Source organism: Neoarius graeffei, chromosome 11 (genome assembly GCF_027579695.1).
Source record: "Neoarius graeffei isolate fNeoGra1 chromosome 11, fNeoGra1.pri, whole genome shotgun sequence".
Lineage (NCBI taxonomy): Eukaryota > Metazoa > Chordata > Actinopteri > Siluriformes > Ariidae > Neoarius > Neoarius graeffei.
Genome location: NC_083579.1, coordinates 4,851,006 through 4,868,396, shown reverse-complemented (window position 1 = coordinate 4,868,396; position 17,391 = coordinate 4,851,006). Strand labels below are relative to the sequence as shown.

The following is a 17,391-nucleotide window of genomic DNA, read 5'->3' as shown; positions in this document are numbered from 1 at the left end:
CCTGGTCCTTTTTGCTCATCTTTACCGGGGGTGCCAATAATTATGGAGGGCACGGTATATAATTTTATTAATATATAATCTGTGACTGCAGTGCATTATGGGTCATATGCTTTGTGATCTGGATGCTAAATAGTGCACTTTATAAACGGCAGCGTGTCGTGCAGATGTGAGATGTTTTTAAGTGTGATCACAAGGTCATATGATCTGAACTATAAAATCCAATAAAAACCAGAGAGATGAGTTTGGAAGGGACACTGTTCTCTCTCACACATGGTGTTTTCCCCCAGGTACAGTATGTGGATTAATAATTGAACATTAGGGTGTGTTTACATTTTCTATTTGTCTGGTTCTTTGTGTGTTTAACTTAATGTGTGTGTGTGTGTGTGTGTAAATATTAGCTGACCTGAATGGAAGGTGTAGCAGGTTTATCAGTCAGCTTTGTTTAGGACACAATGACAGACGCACAAATAAAGTCTCTGTGTTTAATTCTGTTTGTTTAATCGCTGTAATAAAGTTCGTTTATTTAATTACTGCGAGAAATGATGTTGGTTCTCACCGTTCTTCATGCGATCCAAAGCTACAAACTGTAGAACTGAATGGAATTGAAAATTCTAGACTCTGGAACAATTCAGATCATTCTCGTACCCTGTGTGTATGAGATGAGATGAGATGAAAGTTCTCTCAGGCAAGTACTGAATGTTCATCAGCGATAACATTAAAACCAGTGACAGGTGAAGCGAGTAATGGTGATTTACCTTGTTACCATGGTACCTGGAAAGGGGTGTGGTTTATTAGGCAGCAGGAGAACAGTCAGTTCTTGAAGTTGATGTGTTGGAAACAGGAAAAATGGGCGAGTGTAACGCTACGTTCACACTGCAAGGCTTAATGCTCAATTCCGATTTTTTTGTGAGGTCGTTCACATTAACAAATATATGCGACTTGTATGTGATCCTCAGTATGAACGAAAAGCGACCTAAAAGTGTTCCGCATGCGCATTGCAGGATATGACGACGTCACACGCAGTGAGCATGGCCAGTGTTTACGGAAGTAAAACCGCCCGGTTGCGGTATGACCCATCCAATCTAGCTTGAATAGCTGTATCCCCCCAAATGGAAATCAGCTCCCTAACCTCTGCGTCCTTCCATTGAGAAGATTCAGAACCTTCACAGCCCGAAGCGTCCCTCGCATTGATGTCATGCGCAGGGGCACAGATACGTTTTTTGAACTGGGGGGGACAAAAAACTGGGGGGGGACAAAGCTGCCAGCAAAGCAAACCAACCCCAATATGCCTGTCAAACTTGTTGTTAGTAACCATAGCAACCAAGCTCGAGCTCGCAACCTGTGCAGTCTGCGCAGCTCAACCAACCGAATATCAGTCTTTGTTTTGTTTTATGTGAGTTGTTGCAACTATGTATACACTGCTGTGCACCTCAATAAACCGAATGGTAATTAGTCTTTTGATTTTTCCGTGAGGTTTGCCTTATGCAAAGAAAGACAGCATAGACGTTTTTTCCTCCCTATAAGTGGGGGGGACCGAACGAAGTGAATTTAAATCTGGGTGGGACGAGTCCCACCCTCTATCTGCGCCCGTGATTATGTGCCATGTTGTTGTAACTTTTTTGAGAGACCCACCGCCTACTTCAGCGCAGAATAGTGACGTTTGTGGCTTGTTGATGACGTGTAAGTCGGATGAATGCGACCTGGTGGTTCAGACTGAAGTCGCATATGAAAAGAGCGGATAGGAATCGGAATTAGGACCACATATCCAAACGGCCTGGGTCGGATTTGAAAAAATCGGATCTGTGTCGTTCATATTGTCAATAAAAGATCGGATACAGGTCACATATGGGCGAAAAGATCGGATTTGAGTCACTTCAGCCTGCAGTGTGAACGTAGCCTAAGTGACTTTGACAAATTGTGGGTCTGAGCGTCTCTAAACTGTGATCTGATCTGATGAATGACGTTTTCTTTCCCGTCGTGTGGACGGCCAGGTGCATGTCCATAACTTACCTGGGGAAGAAGGCAGTGTCACTGTGATGCTCTGGGCAATCTCTCTCTCTTTCTTCCTCTGCTTTTCTCTCTCTCTATCACCTTTATGAAGTCTCTTTCTGCTTTTCTCTCATGTTTTCTGTCACCTTTTTGAAGCCTTTCTCTCTCGTTTTTTTTCTCTCTGCTTTTCTACGGTATCTCTCTCTCCGTTTCTCTCTTGCTGTCTCACTCTGTCCCTTTATGAAGCCTCTCTCTCTCTCTCTGTGATGCTCTGGACCGTGTCCTGCTGGGAACCCTCGGGTCCTGGTGTTCATGTGGCTGTTACTTTGACCCGTATCACTGACCCTAACCCCCCCCGATCCCGGTTCAGCGGGACCATGCTGCCTGACACACTGCAGAAACTGTTCAGGAATGTGACCGAGCTCGAGGTGTAGACTCCGCCTCCAAATTCCCCAGATCCCTATCTGATCAAACAGGTATAGGATGTTCTGGACAAATGAGTCTGAGCCATGGAGGCTCCACCCACAACTTGCAGGACTCGTAGTACGTACTGTTAAACGTCTTGATGGCAGAGATTAGAGCACACGGTCAGACGGCATATGGAGCCTTGAAGGTCACAGCTGTGGGAACCGACCCAATATCAGGCAGGTGATCTACTGTTCTGGCTGAACAGCATCCTGCATGCAGCGACTCGTTCTGGAGGAACCTTCACCTGACCCGGAGACGGCCCTGACTGTTCAGTGTGATCTGTTTACCTGCACACACCGACCTCAGCGCTGTGATATCTTTATTTCTCTTATCTCTGTGCGTGTTTGTATTTGCTCGCTCACGTAGCTTCATGGTTAAAGGTCTCTTAACACAGCTGACATGGCAAATGATAATCTGTCTCTCTCACATTCTGTCACTTTATGAAGCCGGTCTCTCCCAGTCTTTTTTTTTTTAAACCATTAACGCAGCCCACTACATCAATCTTGTTAAATATTAGAGCAGAACACAGTATTTTCTTCTGATCCCTGATTCAGCTGAGTTTATTTTTTTTATTTAATTTACTGATGGAGCATTTTAAATAGTTTTAATTAATCAACCAGTCAGCTTTACTCTGGAGCTGTTTATTCGCTACGCTACAGGTGACATCGCTAAAGTCAGTAAGAACTACATTACTATTTTTGTGACTTATTCATGTGACATCAGCTCTGACATCACAATTTAGGACACGCCCACAAATAAAGGTTTGTTTAATTTTTAATAGATACTTCTAAGAACAACAAAAAAAAGGTGTCATTTGTCATGTTGCTGTGTGTGAGAGACTCGTGCTGTTGAGTTGCTTTGTTGAATGGCCTTGATGCTTCTCTCGCCGCCCAGCTGTTATCTTGCGTGCGCACACAAACGAGGGTTAGTTCGATACGGTACCTGGTATTGTAGGATGATAACAGTACTAGATCAGTACCAATACAATAAATAAATATTCATACAGACTGATGAAATTAATAAACATCAGATTTTGTTTAAACGCTGCATTTAAAAGGAGTAAAAACTCTGACTTCCTGCTTGTGTGAGAGAGAGAGAGAGAGAGAGAGCGGTGCAGAAAGGAGGATTTATTAGTTTCTAATTGTATGAACATCTGACTTACACTGCGTTCAGACTGCAACCTGAAACGACCCATATCCGATTTGTTGTGAAATCCGATTTTTTTGTTAGGCCGTTCACATTACCAATTATATGAGACTTGTATGCGATCTCCAATATGAACGGAAAACGACCCAAAAGTGTCCCGCATGTGCAAATTGACACGTAATAAGCATGTCTACCTAATACGTAAACAAAAAAAAAGCGCACTCTTCAAGTTTAATGATTTTCTTTTTTTGTTTGTTTGCTTGTTTAATTATCTGGTTAGTGTTAAAGTGTGAGGTCTCGTGTGTGTGTTTGTTTCTGAACTGAAATGAAAACGTGTAGCCTGGTAACGAGGGTTGACTCCTAAATGTCTCTCTAATTTCTATATAAGTGCACTACATGTTACTAGGAAGTAATGGATTTTTAAACTCTATATAGTGCACTCGAGCTTCAGTAGGCAGTCATTTGGGATGCGGCCGCTGTATTACCAAACTCTTAATTCAGGCTTAATAATTTGCACATATTTATTTCGTCATATTAATAAACTTTTTCTACATTTTTATAAATATTTATTTAGATTGTTTATAGCCAGCTGAATTCTGCAACTTCTCTCAGCGCTGGCTCAAGGTGCAGAAACACCAGTGCAGTTTGCGATGGAGATGAGGCGAGACCTGGCGATGTGGTACAGGATGGTTTAAGTTATAAATCAGTTATAGAAACTGTTTTATTTAATCAGGCTAACAGATCAACATCCAGGTCCCTACCAAATCCACCATTAGCTTGATCAATTCTATAAAAGTCTATTTAAATTCTGAAAACTGTACAAATGTTGTTGTTTTCCACCAAAGAGGCGGGATTAGCCAACGCAGAATAGTGACGTTTGTCTCTTGTTGATGACGTGTAGGTCGCACGAATGCGACCTGTCCGGTCAGACTGCAGTCGCATGTGAAAATATCGGATATGCATCGGATTTAGGACCACATATCCAAGCGGCCTGGGTCGCATGTGAAAAAATCGGATCTGTGTCATTCAGAGTGTCAATAACAAATCGGATACAGGTCGCATATGGGCAAAAAAATCGGATATGGGTCGTTTCAGGGTGCAGTCTGAACGTAGTCTAAATTTATTTCTACAGCCTCTTTCTTTCATGAACACTTTAAGGCGGAGCCTGCTAACTAGGCTAAGGCTCCATCCATGCTAACAGGCTTTAAGTTTAAAATGAAAACGATCTCCATCCAGATGAGTGTTTTTATCTCCGTATCAGAAATAATCTCCATCCGCACTAACACACCTCGAAACGCAGGTCACATGACCATTCTCACACACACACACACACACACTGGCATGTGCGTGCCGAGATGCTGTAAACAGCTAATACTGTGTTTTGTTCTGTGGAAAAAAGTCTGAGATTGATCTCTGATGGTTGGAGTCGTGAGGGACGTCACACTGGACACTGACTTTTAAAACAAGACTTTTATTCTTTTCTGTTTTTTTTTCCTTGTAAACATCTTTATTCATTTTGCTGAAGCTCAGTAACACCACGGTCACTTTGGTTTAATTAATTGATCAGTTGTGTGTGTGTGTTTTTTGTTTTTTCCCCCCCAGAGGAATCGTCTCTGAAGATTTCTGGACTGTTCCATGTTTATATGTGAAGGGGCAGGAGGGGTGAAAAGTGAACCAGCCTAAAAACCACACTTCAGATGTCCCACAATGTCTCGGCGACATCATGATTCCCAGATCGTTTAGCTTGGTACTGTGATGTCCCACTGACCCCGCCCCTTCTCTGACTCGGCCATGAAGGAGGTGGGGTGCTGGTCAGCAGCAGAGGTATCTGACTGGCTGGCCGAGGAGGGCATGCCGGAATATTCCGACGCTCTCAGGAATGTAGACGGTGCGGCTCTTCTGCAACTTTCCGAGTTGGATTTTCAGAACCCACCATTGCGTCTGGTCTCTGGAGACAACGGGAGGCGTCTTTTGGAGCGCCTGGAGTCACTGCGCTTCGCCAACCACATGGGTAACCATGGCAACAATTGTTATGTCAACGGGCACGTCACAAACGGGAAGATTCACAACGGGACACCAAAGAATGGGTTCCGAGCAGATGCGATTCAGATCCATATTCCTCTTCCACCCGAGAACGAGCGCACAGCGTTTCCGACAGAGTGGTACAAAACAGGCGTGGCCTTTGGGTATGCGTTGTGCTGCTTCATCACGACGTCGGTTGTGATTTCCATCGTGCATGAAAGAGTGCCAGCCAAAGAAGAGTCTCCGCCCCTGCCGGATAAGTTCTTTGATCTGTTTGACCGTGTGCAGTGGGCGTTTTCTATCTGCGAAATCAACGGCATGCTCCTTGTCGCCATCTGGTTCATACAGTGGATCCACCTCAAACACAGGTCAGTGTGTGACGTCATACTGTAACACGAACCGCTGAAGCACAGATCAGCGTGCGATGACAAACCATAACACAAACATCGTACCGTCATGCAAACCGCCATAAAGTCATACCATAACGCAAAACTGTTAAAGCGCAGCTCCGTCATACCATTTAAAAAAAAAAGCCATTGTAACATACCATAATGCAAACCATTTAAAGCACAGATCAGCGTGTGATGTCTAGGCCTGTCGCAATATTCGATATACTGACTTATCGTACGGTAAATGAAAATGAACTGTAATTTTTTTTTTTTTTTTTTTTTTACTGCGATTTTGCCATTTACGCGCTGTACATCTACAAAGGGAAGTCGCCAGAGTATTAGCTTGACCCACTGACTGAATAAAACATTGCACTGTTTTCTGTCGGCTCGCGCAGCTCTCTGTCAGAGGCGGGGCTTCCCAGCATGCAACAGTTATCCAGCCAGGGGATCCACTGAATGGGGAAAAGACAACAAGTTGCTCCGTTGTACAGACCATAGGTGTAGAATTGGGTCTGGACGGGTCCCTACCAATATTTCTGATTGAAGGGGAAAAAACATAAGTCACGCTCTGTGCGCGGTACACAAAGGGTTCCTGTAGGTTTCCACTGGGCGAAACCACACAAAATTCGCTCATGAATATCTGCTCTGGGGGCGTGGTCACGAAAACAGCAAGCAAGATCGGCTACCGTGTCAATTAGCAAGTGCGGTTGCAGTGCAGTGAGCGGCTGCTAGCGAGCAAACTGTCCTTGAGGAATGTACCGTTAGATTAGCTCGGAAAATTAATCAGTTCACAACAGTTCGTACTCATTGTGTGTAAAAATGACAACATACGAATATGACTGTTGTTGAAGTTTGTGAGGCGTGTAAATAACAATCCGACTCGCTACAACAACAACTGGAGTTCATTAAGGTCACAAAGACATCATTACCATATTTTCTGGACTATAAGCCGCTACTTTTTTCCTAGGTTTTGAGTTTTGAACCATGCGGCTTATACAAAGGTGCGGCTATTCTGTGGATTTTTCTTCCACCGCTAGGGGCGCTCTAACCGGAAGTAGAATCAAAAATAAGATAGACGAAAAATCAATGCAAAGAAGAATTAGCAGATCTTTAGCAGATAGAACACGCACGACAAATTACTAACTGGTAATTATTTTCAAATCCAGCGAAGATGATTAAAGTGAGGCGGCACGGTGGTGTAGTGGTTAGCGCTGTCGCCTCACAGCAAGAAGGTCCGGGTTCGAGCCCTGGGGCCGGCGAGGGCCTTTCTGTGCGGAGTTTGCATGTTCTCCCCGTGTCCGCGTGGGTTTCCTCCGGGTGCTCCGGTTTCCCCCACAGTCCAAAGACATGCAGGTTAGGTTAACTGGTGACTCTAAATTGAGCGTAGGTGTGAATGTGAGTGTGAATGGTTGTCTGTGTCTATGTGTCAGCCCTGTGATGACCTGGCGACTTGTCCAGGGTGTACCCCGCCTTTCGCCCGTAGACAGCTGGGATAGGCTCCAGCTTGCCTGCGACCCTGTAGAAGGATAAAGCGGCTAGAGATAATGAGATGAGATGATTAAAGTGACTTGTGGTTTCAAACACAGGAGAAATGAAGGTAAATAAATACCGGTTATTTTCTCTTGGTTCTGTTCCGTTTTAATCAGCAAAGTTGCTGCCGTGTTAAAAGGCACTGTTCGGAAAGAATCTCTTCAGGTACATACATGTACATTTACAGTACAAAATCGTTCTGTACATGCAGTAAATATCTAATTTTTCAACATAGATATCTGCGGCTTATAGCCCGGTGCGGCTTGTATATCTCTTTTTTTTTAAATTTTTTTAAAAAAATAGAGCGGATGCGGCTTATATACAGGTGTGCTCTATAGTCCAGAAAATACGGTAAATCCTATCAGATTGTGCTAATATTGCACCGAGTCTTGCTTGCGAAGTGCCTGCAAACTTTAGCAGCCCGCTAACCCTGAATCTGAAGCGCTTCAGTTAAGACCTGCAGAGTCCTGACCGAGTTCGGGTAACATGACACACGTAAACAACAACAACCCGATGGTGATGTGGACATTGTTCGAGGCCCAGACACCTTTTAATCAAATCAAACATTTTCATGTAATAAGCAAAACAGCCTCCGCCTTCTTGATCAGAAATATTTGGTTACTCCCGCCTCTCTTTTGAAAACATCACATGCCAAGTCACACATCCGCTGAGCTGATTGGTTTTCGAGGCGGTTCGTTTGAAAGCAGTCGGCTAAAACCTCCTCTGTAGAACCGTCACTCCCCCCTCCCCGCTCAAGAAGACAAAAGGACAATAATATAACAACAACCACCAATCAGAATTCAGATACATTCTGTTGCCAAGTAAAATTGTAACCTTTCAACGTGTCAAAGTTCTCGTGCTGTTTCACCGTTAGATCAATCACACATCAGCTTAAACTAGCATTCTAGCACTAGTTCCAGATCCCACAGAAGAGAGCCGACTCCCCCTGCCAGCCTCATGGAACGCAGTGTTTAAGGCTCCGGATGGGTTTTACTTTCATTTATGAGGGAAAGGAACATACACCCTCCCGACAGTCAGTGCGTTAATCATCACATGCAAGATTTGCAATTAATCAAATGAATTGCTTATTATTATTAATGAATTACTACAGTTCTGAACTTCAAATGTTAAAAGTCTGGCCTTTGGAGAGATGATGGAGACTCTTTTGGTGGAACACAACGGAGCAAAATATTGTGACCCTCTAATGTTGACCTGAAGTTGGCATTGGGTTTTTGTCCCCACCAGTGTTAATACCAAATCTCCGCCCTTGCCTACGTTATCTCGTTCTAATTGTTGTTACTTTGCACTTTTTGTTTATCTGGGTACTATGAGAAACTGGATTGGCAGAATGTTGCCTGTGAAGAAAAGAACGTCTGTCTTTTTATTACCCTGTGCCAAGTTAATATTTACTTAAGTGCAATTTTTAAGAGCCATAGGTTGTATTTTGTTTTTGTTGAGTGGTTTTGTTTGTTTTATTAACCCCGCCGACAGTAGTCGGAGGGGTTATTATTTTCACCTGCGTCAGTCTGTGTGTGTGTGTATCTGTCTGTCTGTGTGTCTGCAAGATATCTCAAGAACCAATGGATCGATTTGGACCAAATTTTGTACATGTGTTGCCAATCACCCAGGAAGGAAACCATTAAATTTTGGAGGTCAAAGGTTAAGGTCATGGCAGAACTTCGAAATTTTCGCCCAATGTATTTTAATAGGGAAAAGGCGGGGTTTGCACTCGTTAGAGTGTCCCTGTCTAGCTTCTTTATACATTTTTTACGTTCCACTGTTGAATTGAATAAGTTGACTTAGTTTACTGTTCTTTGAAAGGGTGCATTTACATGATCATTATTATTTATCGTGACAGGCCTAGTGATGTCATACCGTAGTAACACAAACTGTTAAAGCACAGGTCAGCGTGTGGCGTCTCTTCTGTTGTGTATCTTTAGGAAATTGGGCATAGTTTAATCTTACAGTAAAATTAGTTTCAATGTTTTTGTCAAACTAAATAAATTCTAGATTTACAAACATTTTGCTGATTTACTTAAACTGGTGTTTGATTCTCGTCAATCATAAATTCATTACCAAGCACATTCACATTTAGCCACACCCACAAAAAGTCCATAAACCACAAAGCTCACCTTTTTTTAAAAAAAATGTAATTAAAGTTAGAGCTTCCTGGTGAAGTAAATAAAATGCAGTTTGTAGTTTAAACACAGGGTTTCAACATTTCACATGAACCTCAGTAGTGTATAATGAAGTTTGCGAGGTTAATGAGGTCAGTCTTGTTCATCCGCATGAATGTTACTGTGGTCTTTGGCAAAAAGAAGTTTCCGACTCAGTAAAATCTAATTTGCATCCTTCTTTTCATACACACACACATGTATAATATAAATAAATGTGTGTGTTCAGGTCCATTGTTGGGCGCCGTTTCTTCTTTATCGTTGGAACGCTGTACCTGTACCGCTGTGTGACCATGTACATCACCACCTTACCTGTACCAGGCATGCACTTTCAGTGCGCACCCAAGGTAAGTCAAGTCAGCTTTATTGTCAAATATGCTATACATGCTCGACATACAGCACAGATGAAATATAAACACACAACTCGGACAACTGACTACATTTGGCATAAATGGACGTTAAGATTTTTGGCCAAACTCTTGCTTTAAAGTTGAAGACGGAATTTATAAATAGAATGAGGAACTGATAGAGGAAGGGTGTGTGTGAGAGAGAAAGAGATTATCCTGCATGCTGTGCTGAAAGTGGAGATGGTTTGGGTTTCTGAAAGGAAGTGGGTTCTGCTGGCTTTTTATTTCGGTTTTTGAGATCATGAGCAGCTTCACTCTTTGCAAATGTGGTGGTTTTTTTTTTTTTTTAAAGTAAAGGTTAATAGGTTTCATTAAAAAGATGTCGTACCTTTTGGAAAAAAGTCATGCACTATTTACAGAACTGTGAATTTTGATTTAATTTAGTCCAAGTTCAAAGGTTTATTGTTTAAAAGTTTATGGGGAAAAAACGATCTATGAAACTTCTCTCTTGTGCGTGTAAAGGAATGTGAATGTGTAAAAATGGTCATTGTAAATTTATAAACCTGTCATGTCTAAACTGTGTAAAAAGTCTGTAGCTGTTCTGTGACAGTGAAGAGAATTCTGGCTCCCTTCACGGAGTCATTTATATCATTTGACTCACTAATGAGTTGAAATTCAAACGACTCATTCCTGTTTTACTCTCTGCTGGACAGGTTGTATGGTTTTGACAGTTTCTTATGACTGAAACTTTGAATAATAATAATAATAATAAAAGTTAGAGGACGATTTCACAAAACGCACTACTTTGCTGTGAATTTTACAAGAATTCAGGCGGATCTTCTCGCCGAGTTGTTCACACAGATGAGTGAACGTCTCCTCAGGTGCTCGACTCAAACCAACAGCTCAGAACGTGAAAGGGGTTTTCACTTTATTAAATTACACTGCAGGAGTTGTCATTTCCTACGTCACCAAAAAAAAGAGAAGAAAAACCGGTCTTGTACATGAGTCAACTCAAATTTCACCTAGAGGAATGGAGTTACTTTTATTTCTTTTAAATTTTTTTTTTTGATCATTTTTTCATGATTTATCTTTCTGCTCCCTTTAAAAAAAACAAACAAAAAAACCCCCCACACAGACATACCTTTAATCCGACGTGTGTGTGTGTGTGTGTGGGAGAGAGAGAAATCCAAACCTGCTCTCTGTTTCTCTCTCAGGATTCGTGCCATTTTGTTAACCAGGAAGTGAAATGCATCACTATGTGGGTCTACATTCATGTGTGTGTGTTTGTGTTCCAGTTGTTCGGTGACTGGGAGGCTCAGGTGAGACGCATTATGAAAATGATCTCGGGTGGCGGTCTGTCCATCACGGGCTCTCACTCCCTCTGTGGTGATTATCTGTACAGTGGACACACAGTCATGCTAACGCTAACGTACCTGTTTATTAAAGAGTGTAAGTGTGTACACACCCCCACACCCACCAAGTGTGCCATCTGGTGGTAATTTTTTTACATCCACTTTATTTTACTTTAGTGTTCTAACGCGCGTGTGTGTATAGACTCTCCGCGGAGGTTCTGGCTCTATCACTGGGTGTGTCTCAGTCTGAGTGTCAGTGGGATTTTCTGCATCCTGTTGGCTCACGATCACTACACGGTGGACGTGGTAGTGGCCTACTTCATCACCACACGCCTCTTCTGGTGGTACCACAGTCTGGCCAATCAGCAGGTGGGTGTGGCCTGAGTCACAGTGACTCACCTGGACAAGCAGAGAGCCAGAAAGGGAGGGCGGGACTAGTGCTGATTGACACACATGAACGTGGAACTTTGTGCAATCCTGTTAATGTAATTCTCCACTTTTCTCTTACTTACATCTCTCAGGGATGAGAGTGCATGTTGAGAAAAAAAACCTGAAAAGTAGCGGGGGGGCGGCCCAGAGGTCCCCAGTGGGGTCCAGGGGGCGAAGCTGATGGATTTTGGCGATTTAAACACCCAAAACCCATTAATTTTAGCAATGAAATGTATTTTTCTCGAAGTTGATATCCCAATTCAACATGCCATCAACTGAAACTTTTGTATCATAAGTGTTCTTAACTATCATATCCCACCTTGTTTGACTTTTTCAGCATGTTCAGTGCAACCTTTTAGGTTTTGGAACAGTAGACCCATAAATCAGGGATGAGAATGAAAAATATTTTAAAAGTCTGAAAAAAACGGGGCGGGGCCTATGGGGCTAATGATTTTTGGCTTTTTTTTTTTTTTTTTAACCCCAAAACCATTAATTTTATCAGCAAAAATGTGCAATTTATTTGGAAATAAATTCCCCTTCTTGGTGGACTCCCAGGTGAAAATGATTAATATGGTACAAGAGACTTGTTTTTAATCAATTCACATTTGATTTCAAAAAATCAATGCACCTTTTAATATAAACAAGCTCTACAGTATTATATTTCTGCCTTTTAGCTATTCATGTCTTTGAATACTCTAATCCTTTAAACTGAAGTGCAAACCAGAAAAAAGTTCTGTCATATATAATTCTCTTAAGCTTTCTTCTGATGTTATCATGGTAGCAGGAGGTCTTGCGTATTACGCAGGCAACATTCAACATCACTCATCACTTCCCTTTCAACTGTTGTGTGTACTAACGGTTTTATCTGGACAGGATGTTGTGTAATGTAATGTAATACAGATACCATACGGCCAATCTGAAGATAGAGATGGTGATTTTGAATTAAAGAACAGGCATGTACAATGGGCATTACATATTAGAATTTTTTTTTAAATCAAAAACTAAGTTCATCTCAGCCTAAAAAATTTGGGCAGACGCTCCCGCGCGGCACATGCCAGCAATTCCGTCTCCCTATGAAATGAGCAATAAGTAGGAGAGTTATACACGCTATCATACTTAAAATTTCATCAGAAATATAGATATGATACTATGATTCTCCCCAACATGCTACATTAGATAAGCTAACCCCATTTATAAAAGATACACACTTGTATATGACGTGTAATTGATATTTTTTGGGGCGCGCGCTCTCTCTCTGCCATGCCGATCCTGTAGGCTGCACTAACTCAACTAAACTGAAAACTCCGGTCCTCGAGAAAAGAGATAAAAGCCCGCCCACACTGAAAGCTGATTGGCTTATTTTGCTGAGTAACCCAATCAAGATGCTCTTTGTCTGGCATGCGCTACATGAACAGGCACACAGGCAGTGTTGCCAGATTGGGTGGTTTTAAGTGCATTTTGGCGGGTTTTGAACATATTTTGGGCTGGAAAACGTCAGCAGTATCTGGCAACACTGCACACAGTCTCCCTTGCGCACGCACACATTCTCTTGCTCGCTTCTATCAATATGCAGGAGACTTGGGATGTCTGCGTTATAAGGTGACCACAGACCGTTAATCATCCCCCCCCCCCCCCCCCCCCAAAAAAAAAAAAAAAAATTTCTCAACAGATTTACATCGATCTCAAAAACGATCATTTTGGTCTGAAAAAGTCGGAAATCTGCCAATCGGTGGAAAATTCTCATCCCTGATCTCTTCATTTACCATCGAGGAACAGTCAAGCAACTTTAAAAAAAAACAAACACTGCAGCAAGCTTGCAATAGCCTGGCAACCACATACAACACCACAGCAATAACCTGGAACACCATAGCCCCCCCCCCCCCGTACAATACCACAGTGATCACAGCAAAACTCTCACAACTGCTGAAGATAACATCAGTAGCAACTGTCTTGTGAGCATCTAGCAACTACCTGGAACACCATAGCAACCATCAAACAAGAGCCTAGAAATCATATGCATTACCATAGCAACACTACAGCCACTTTGAGTACTATAATAACCATAAGTACGCACTTGTGTGTTATTACAAAAAAGAAAACCAAATAATGTGTGTTCTGTCTCTCCTCAGTGTCTGAAACAGGATTCGCAGATTAACGCGTTCTCTCGCGTCTGGTGGTTTCGTCTCTTCAACTACTTCGAGCGAAATGTTCAAGGCGTCGTCCCTCGCCACTACCAGATGCTGTTGCCGTGGCTCCCACTGTCATGCCGACTGATTCACGGGGGCCGGGTGAAGTACAGCTGCACGGACTCGCTCTGACGGTGGCGATGAGACAGGAAGCGGCACGGACTCGTTTCCCATCAGCCCCTGCAGCCTGGGCTCAACACTGTGACATGATTTTCCTTCTTTCACATTTTTAAAAACATTAAACATCCCTGAAAAGAAAACGTAGCGCCAAGAAATCGATTTTAATAAATATACACAACGCTGCTGAGGTTTCTGATCTAAATACATCATACGTATAAAACCATTAAGAGTAAATTAATCACCAAATAGTATCTGAAGATTTTTTAATATTTTTTATAAGTATATTGTAATCATTAATTGTTTAGGAAACTTTTTCTAAAGACTTTGGCAGATTTATTTTCCCAAACTAAAAAAAAAAGTATTGGAAGATTTTTAGATTTGTATTTTTTCCCAAATGCTGGAGTGTCTAAACGGGAGAGGAGTTGTTGTTTCCCCCCCCCGCCCCCCCCCAGTGCCTTCCTCCTCAGCAATTCTACACCCCACGGTTTTACGCGGCTGTTAGCGTGTCCGTAAATTCAGCTCGAGCTCTGAATGTTTGTCTTCTTGTGACCAAATTCATTTGAATGTAGGTTAAAGGTCAAATGTGTTTCACCTGAATATCCAAAGAGATTTTAGATCTTTCAGAAACTTTTTTTTAAAAAATAATTGTTGTTCTGTGCTAATAATTTCATATATGGTGCATTAGAGAGGAGTACAAAGACCTGGAAGTGCAACACAAAAAACCCACAACTGTGTTAACTCGGAACGGAAAGGGGCGGTCCTTACTGAACGATACACAATCGTTGCTGATTGGACGTGGCATGTAGCTCTTATATTAATGTCAAGTTACTTTTGATGTTCTGAATAATGCAGCCATTTAGATGCTAGAACAGGAACTAGCTTGTTTAATGTAACTATAAATGGACAAAAAGCATCACTTTTTTTAACGTTTAAGTGATTCGTTGAAATGTTCTGTGCTTACAGGTCACCATATAAAAAATATGGATGGCGATACGTTATGATTTATAGGATTTTAATGTTCACATGCATCACAGTGAAGTTTTCCAAGTGTTTTATTGCAATGATCTTCAGCATTCAAACTTGACCAACTTAAGTTTTCCACTTTTTTTAATCTTTTCATTTTAAAATACTAAAACAGTAATTTAGTTTTAATATATAAAACACTGAAAATTAAATCCTGAGTAAAACTAAATATGAAAGTTAGAACAAGTGTCATATTGCTCACCTTTACTCAGTGAGGGTTTGCACAAATTTGTATGAAACTGTGGATAGAGGAGACACTCTGAGGTGGTGTATTAATAACATTTATAAATTGGCCTATTTAAGCAGATAAGCATGATAATTAAATCACATGACCAGAATGTGTATATGTAGAGAAATTTTACAATTTATTAACCAAGTATTTCAATACCAGAATGGTGTATTCTGATTCGCTGAGAGCAGTACGGGGCTCTGTGTGTTCATTAATATGAATGTTGAAATTTATTGAATGGTTTTGAAGAAATGAAGCACTTTATAAACAATCGTCTCAAAAACGTTTATTCCAAAACAGTGCGTCATCTCAATCATCCATAAACATAGCTCTGTTGCTAGCACGCAGCGAATCTGGGCTAAACTTGAGTTGCTATGGTGACATGAATATGGTCAGGAGTGTGCTGATAATCAGGAATAGAAAACCTCACGATGTTTCAGACCAAACAGCGGCTGTTTGTTCAGAGTGATGCAGCGAACACGTGTCATTTCTGACTGTAAATGAAAGGTGACGAACCTTAACAGTAAACTTTACACCATGTTCTCCACAATAATATCCTAAAAACCACCTACATGTGACAGGCTCTTTCATCTGATCTTTTTTTTTCCCTTGTAAAATGTTAACTTTTAAATTTTGCCACAAAATTTAAGTTTTATAAAATCCAGTCTGTTAGAGCTGCCAATCAAATTTATTGATATTCTGTACTGAGTGTTTATCTTAATTTTTTTTCATGCCAACCAGAAATTCACGTCAGTAATTATTTTCCTCATTGAAGTTTACCTGTTTGTGTGTCAGTAAATGATTCGAGGGATGGAGTTTGAATAAAAACTTTTAAATAATGTATTTCAGTGGTTGTTTTAATCAACCGTCTTCATTTCACACTTCAAAGTTTTAAAAAGAATAAAGTAAAATATTTAATGGTGATGGCTGGGTTATTTTTTATTTAATTAACGTTTGAGATTTAAGTCATGGGCATTAAAATAAACTGCCTTAATTTAGGAAACACATAGTATTAATAGACAGTATTTACACTCGGTTCCCATGTTGGTGTTTGTTGTTTCGTCCATTTAGCTTGAACAATTTTTTCCCCCTTTAGAGATCAAACTCATTTCCTGATTTTAATTCTCTTCATTCTGTTTTAGCTGCATTTTATAATTTTTTTTTTTTTTTTTTTAAATCTCACTCAGAAGTAACGGGTAGAATTTGGTTTGCTGTGGAGTGATATGTGCCACTAACCTCTGGATTTGAATTGTGCAAATATGAATTTACATACGTTATTTTGTAAAAAAACTTTTACATATTTAAACTAGCGAAGGCAATGTCTGATGCTGTAATACGGTCTGAGCCGATCCCAGTGTGGCGTGGCAGTGAAGCTACAGCAGGTTATGGTCGCTGAACAATAAGTTCAACTTGTATAGTGCCTCTCTCACATCCAAGGTCACTTTACCATGACAAAGTCCACCAAAAGAGGGTCAGGATGTAATTTCAGTGGCGTAGTCGCTCATAGTTCCACCAAAAAGTGCATGAGGATGTCCCCCAAACCGCCAGCACAGCCCCCGGGACACCATCACGCAGAACACCACGCCATGGATCCACAAAGCGAGCACAGACGCACCGCCACACGGAGAGCTGGGGAACGAGCTCCATGCAGTCCATACAGAGGAGCACAGGCATCACCCATGGTGGACCGAGGCCTAAAGGAAACCGACACCCAGAACTGAGTCTAGAGCTACACCATAACTGGCAGGGGGAAAAAAAAAAAAAAAGACCAAACCATACAAAGATGAAAGGAACGTGCTGATTGTCCAGGTGGTGCTCTGAAATCAGTAGTTTTGAGGGCAAGGCTGGCTCTCATTTCTCACAGCCTCAGAACAGGCCTAGTTAACTTATGACGATCCAGAGCCGAGGCCAGGGAGCAAACAAACAGGCTAAACCGACTGTCTGCTCGCTGCACAGAGTCGTCACTCAGGGTCCACTACATCAAGAC

The 17,391-nt window shown here is 41.6% G+C and overlaps 1 protein-coding gene across 3 annotated transcripts in view; it reads left to right on the top strand.

The window, feature by feature from the left end:
• Positions 1 to 16,326, top strand: part of sgms1a (sphingomyelin synthase 1a) — a 31,215-nt gene extending 14,889 nt beyond the window's left edge. For 2 of the 3 annotated variants that reach the window (XM_060933293.1, XM_060933295.1), the window contains exons 2-6: positions 5,206 to 5,993; positions 9,948 to 10,065; positions 11,361 to 11,514; positions 11,620 to 11,786; positions 13,976 to 16,326. In XM_060933293.1, the coding sequence (XP_060789276.1) occupies positions 5,395 to 5,993; positions 9,948 to 10,065; positions 11,361 to 11,514; positions 11,620 to 11,786; positions 13,976 to 14,164 (1,227 nt within the window). In that variant the 5' untranslated portion in view covers positions 5,206 to 5,394 and the 3' untranslated portion in view covers positions 14,165 to 16,326. Of the gene's footprint in view, positions 1 to 1,966; positions 2,794 to 5,205; positions 5,994 to 9,947; positions 10,066 to 11,360; positions 11,515 to 11,619; positions 11,787 to 13,975 lie in introns of those variants that run through there. The other variant, XM_060933294.1, reaches the window with a different exon arrangement.
• Positions 16,327 to 17,391: the final 1,065 nt, after the last annotated feature.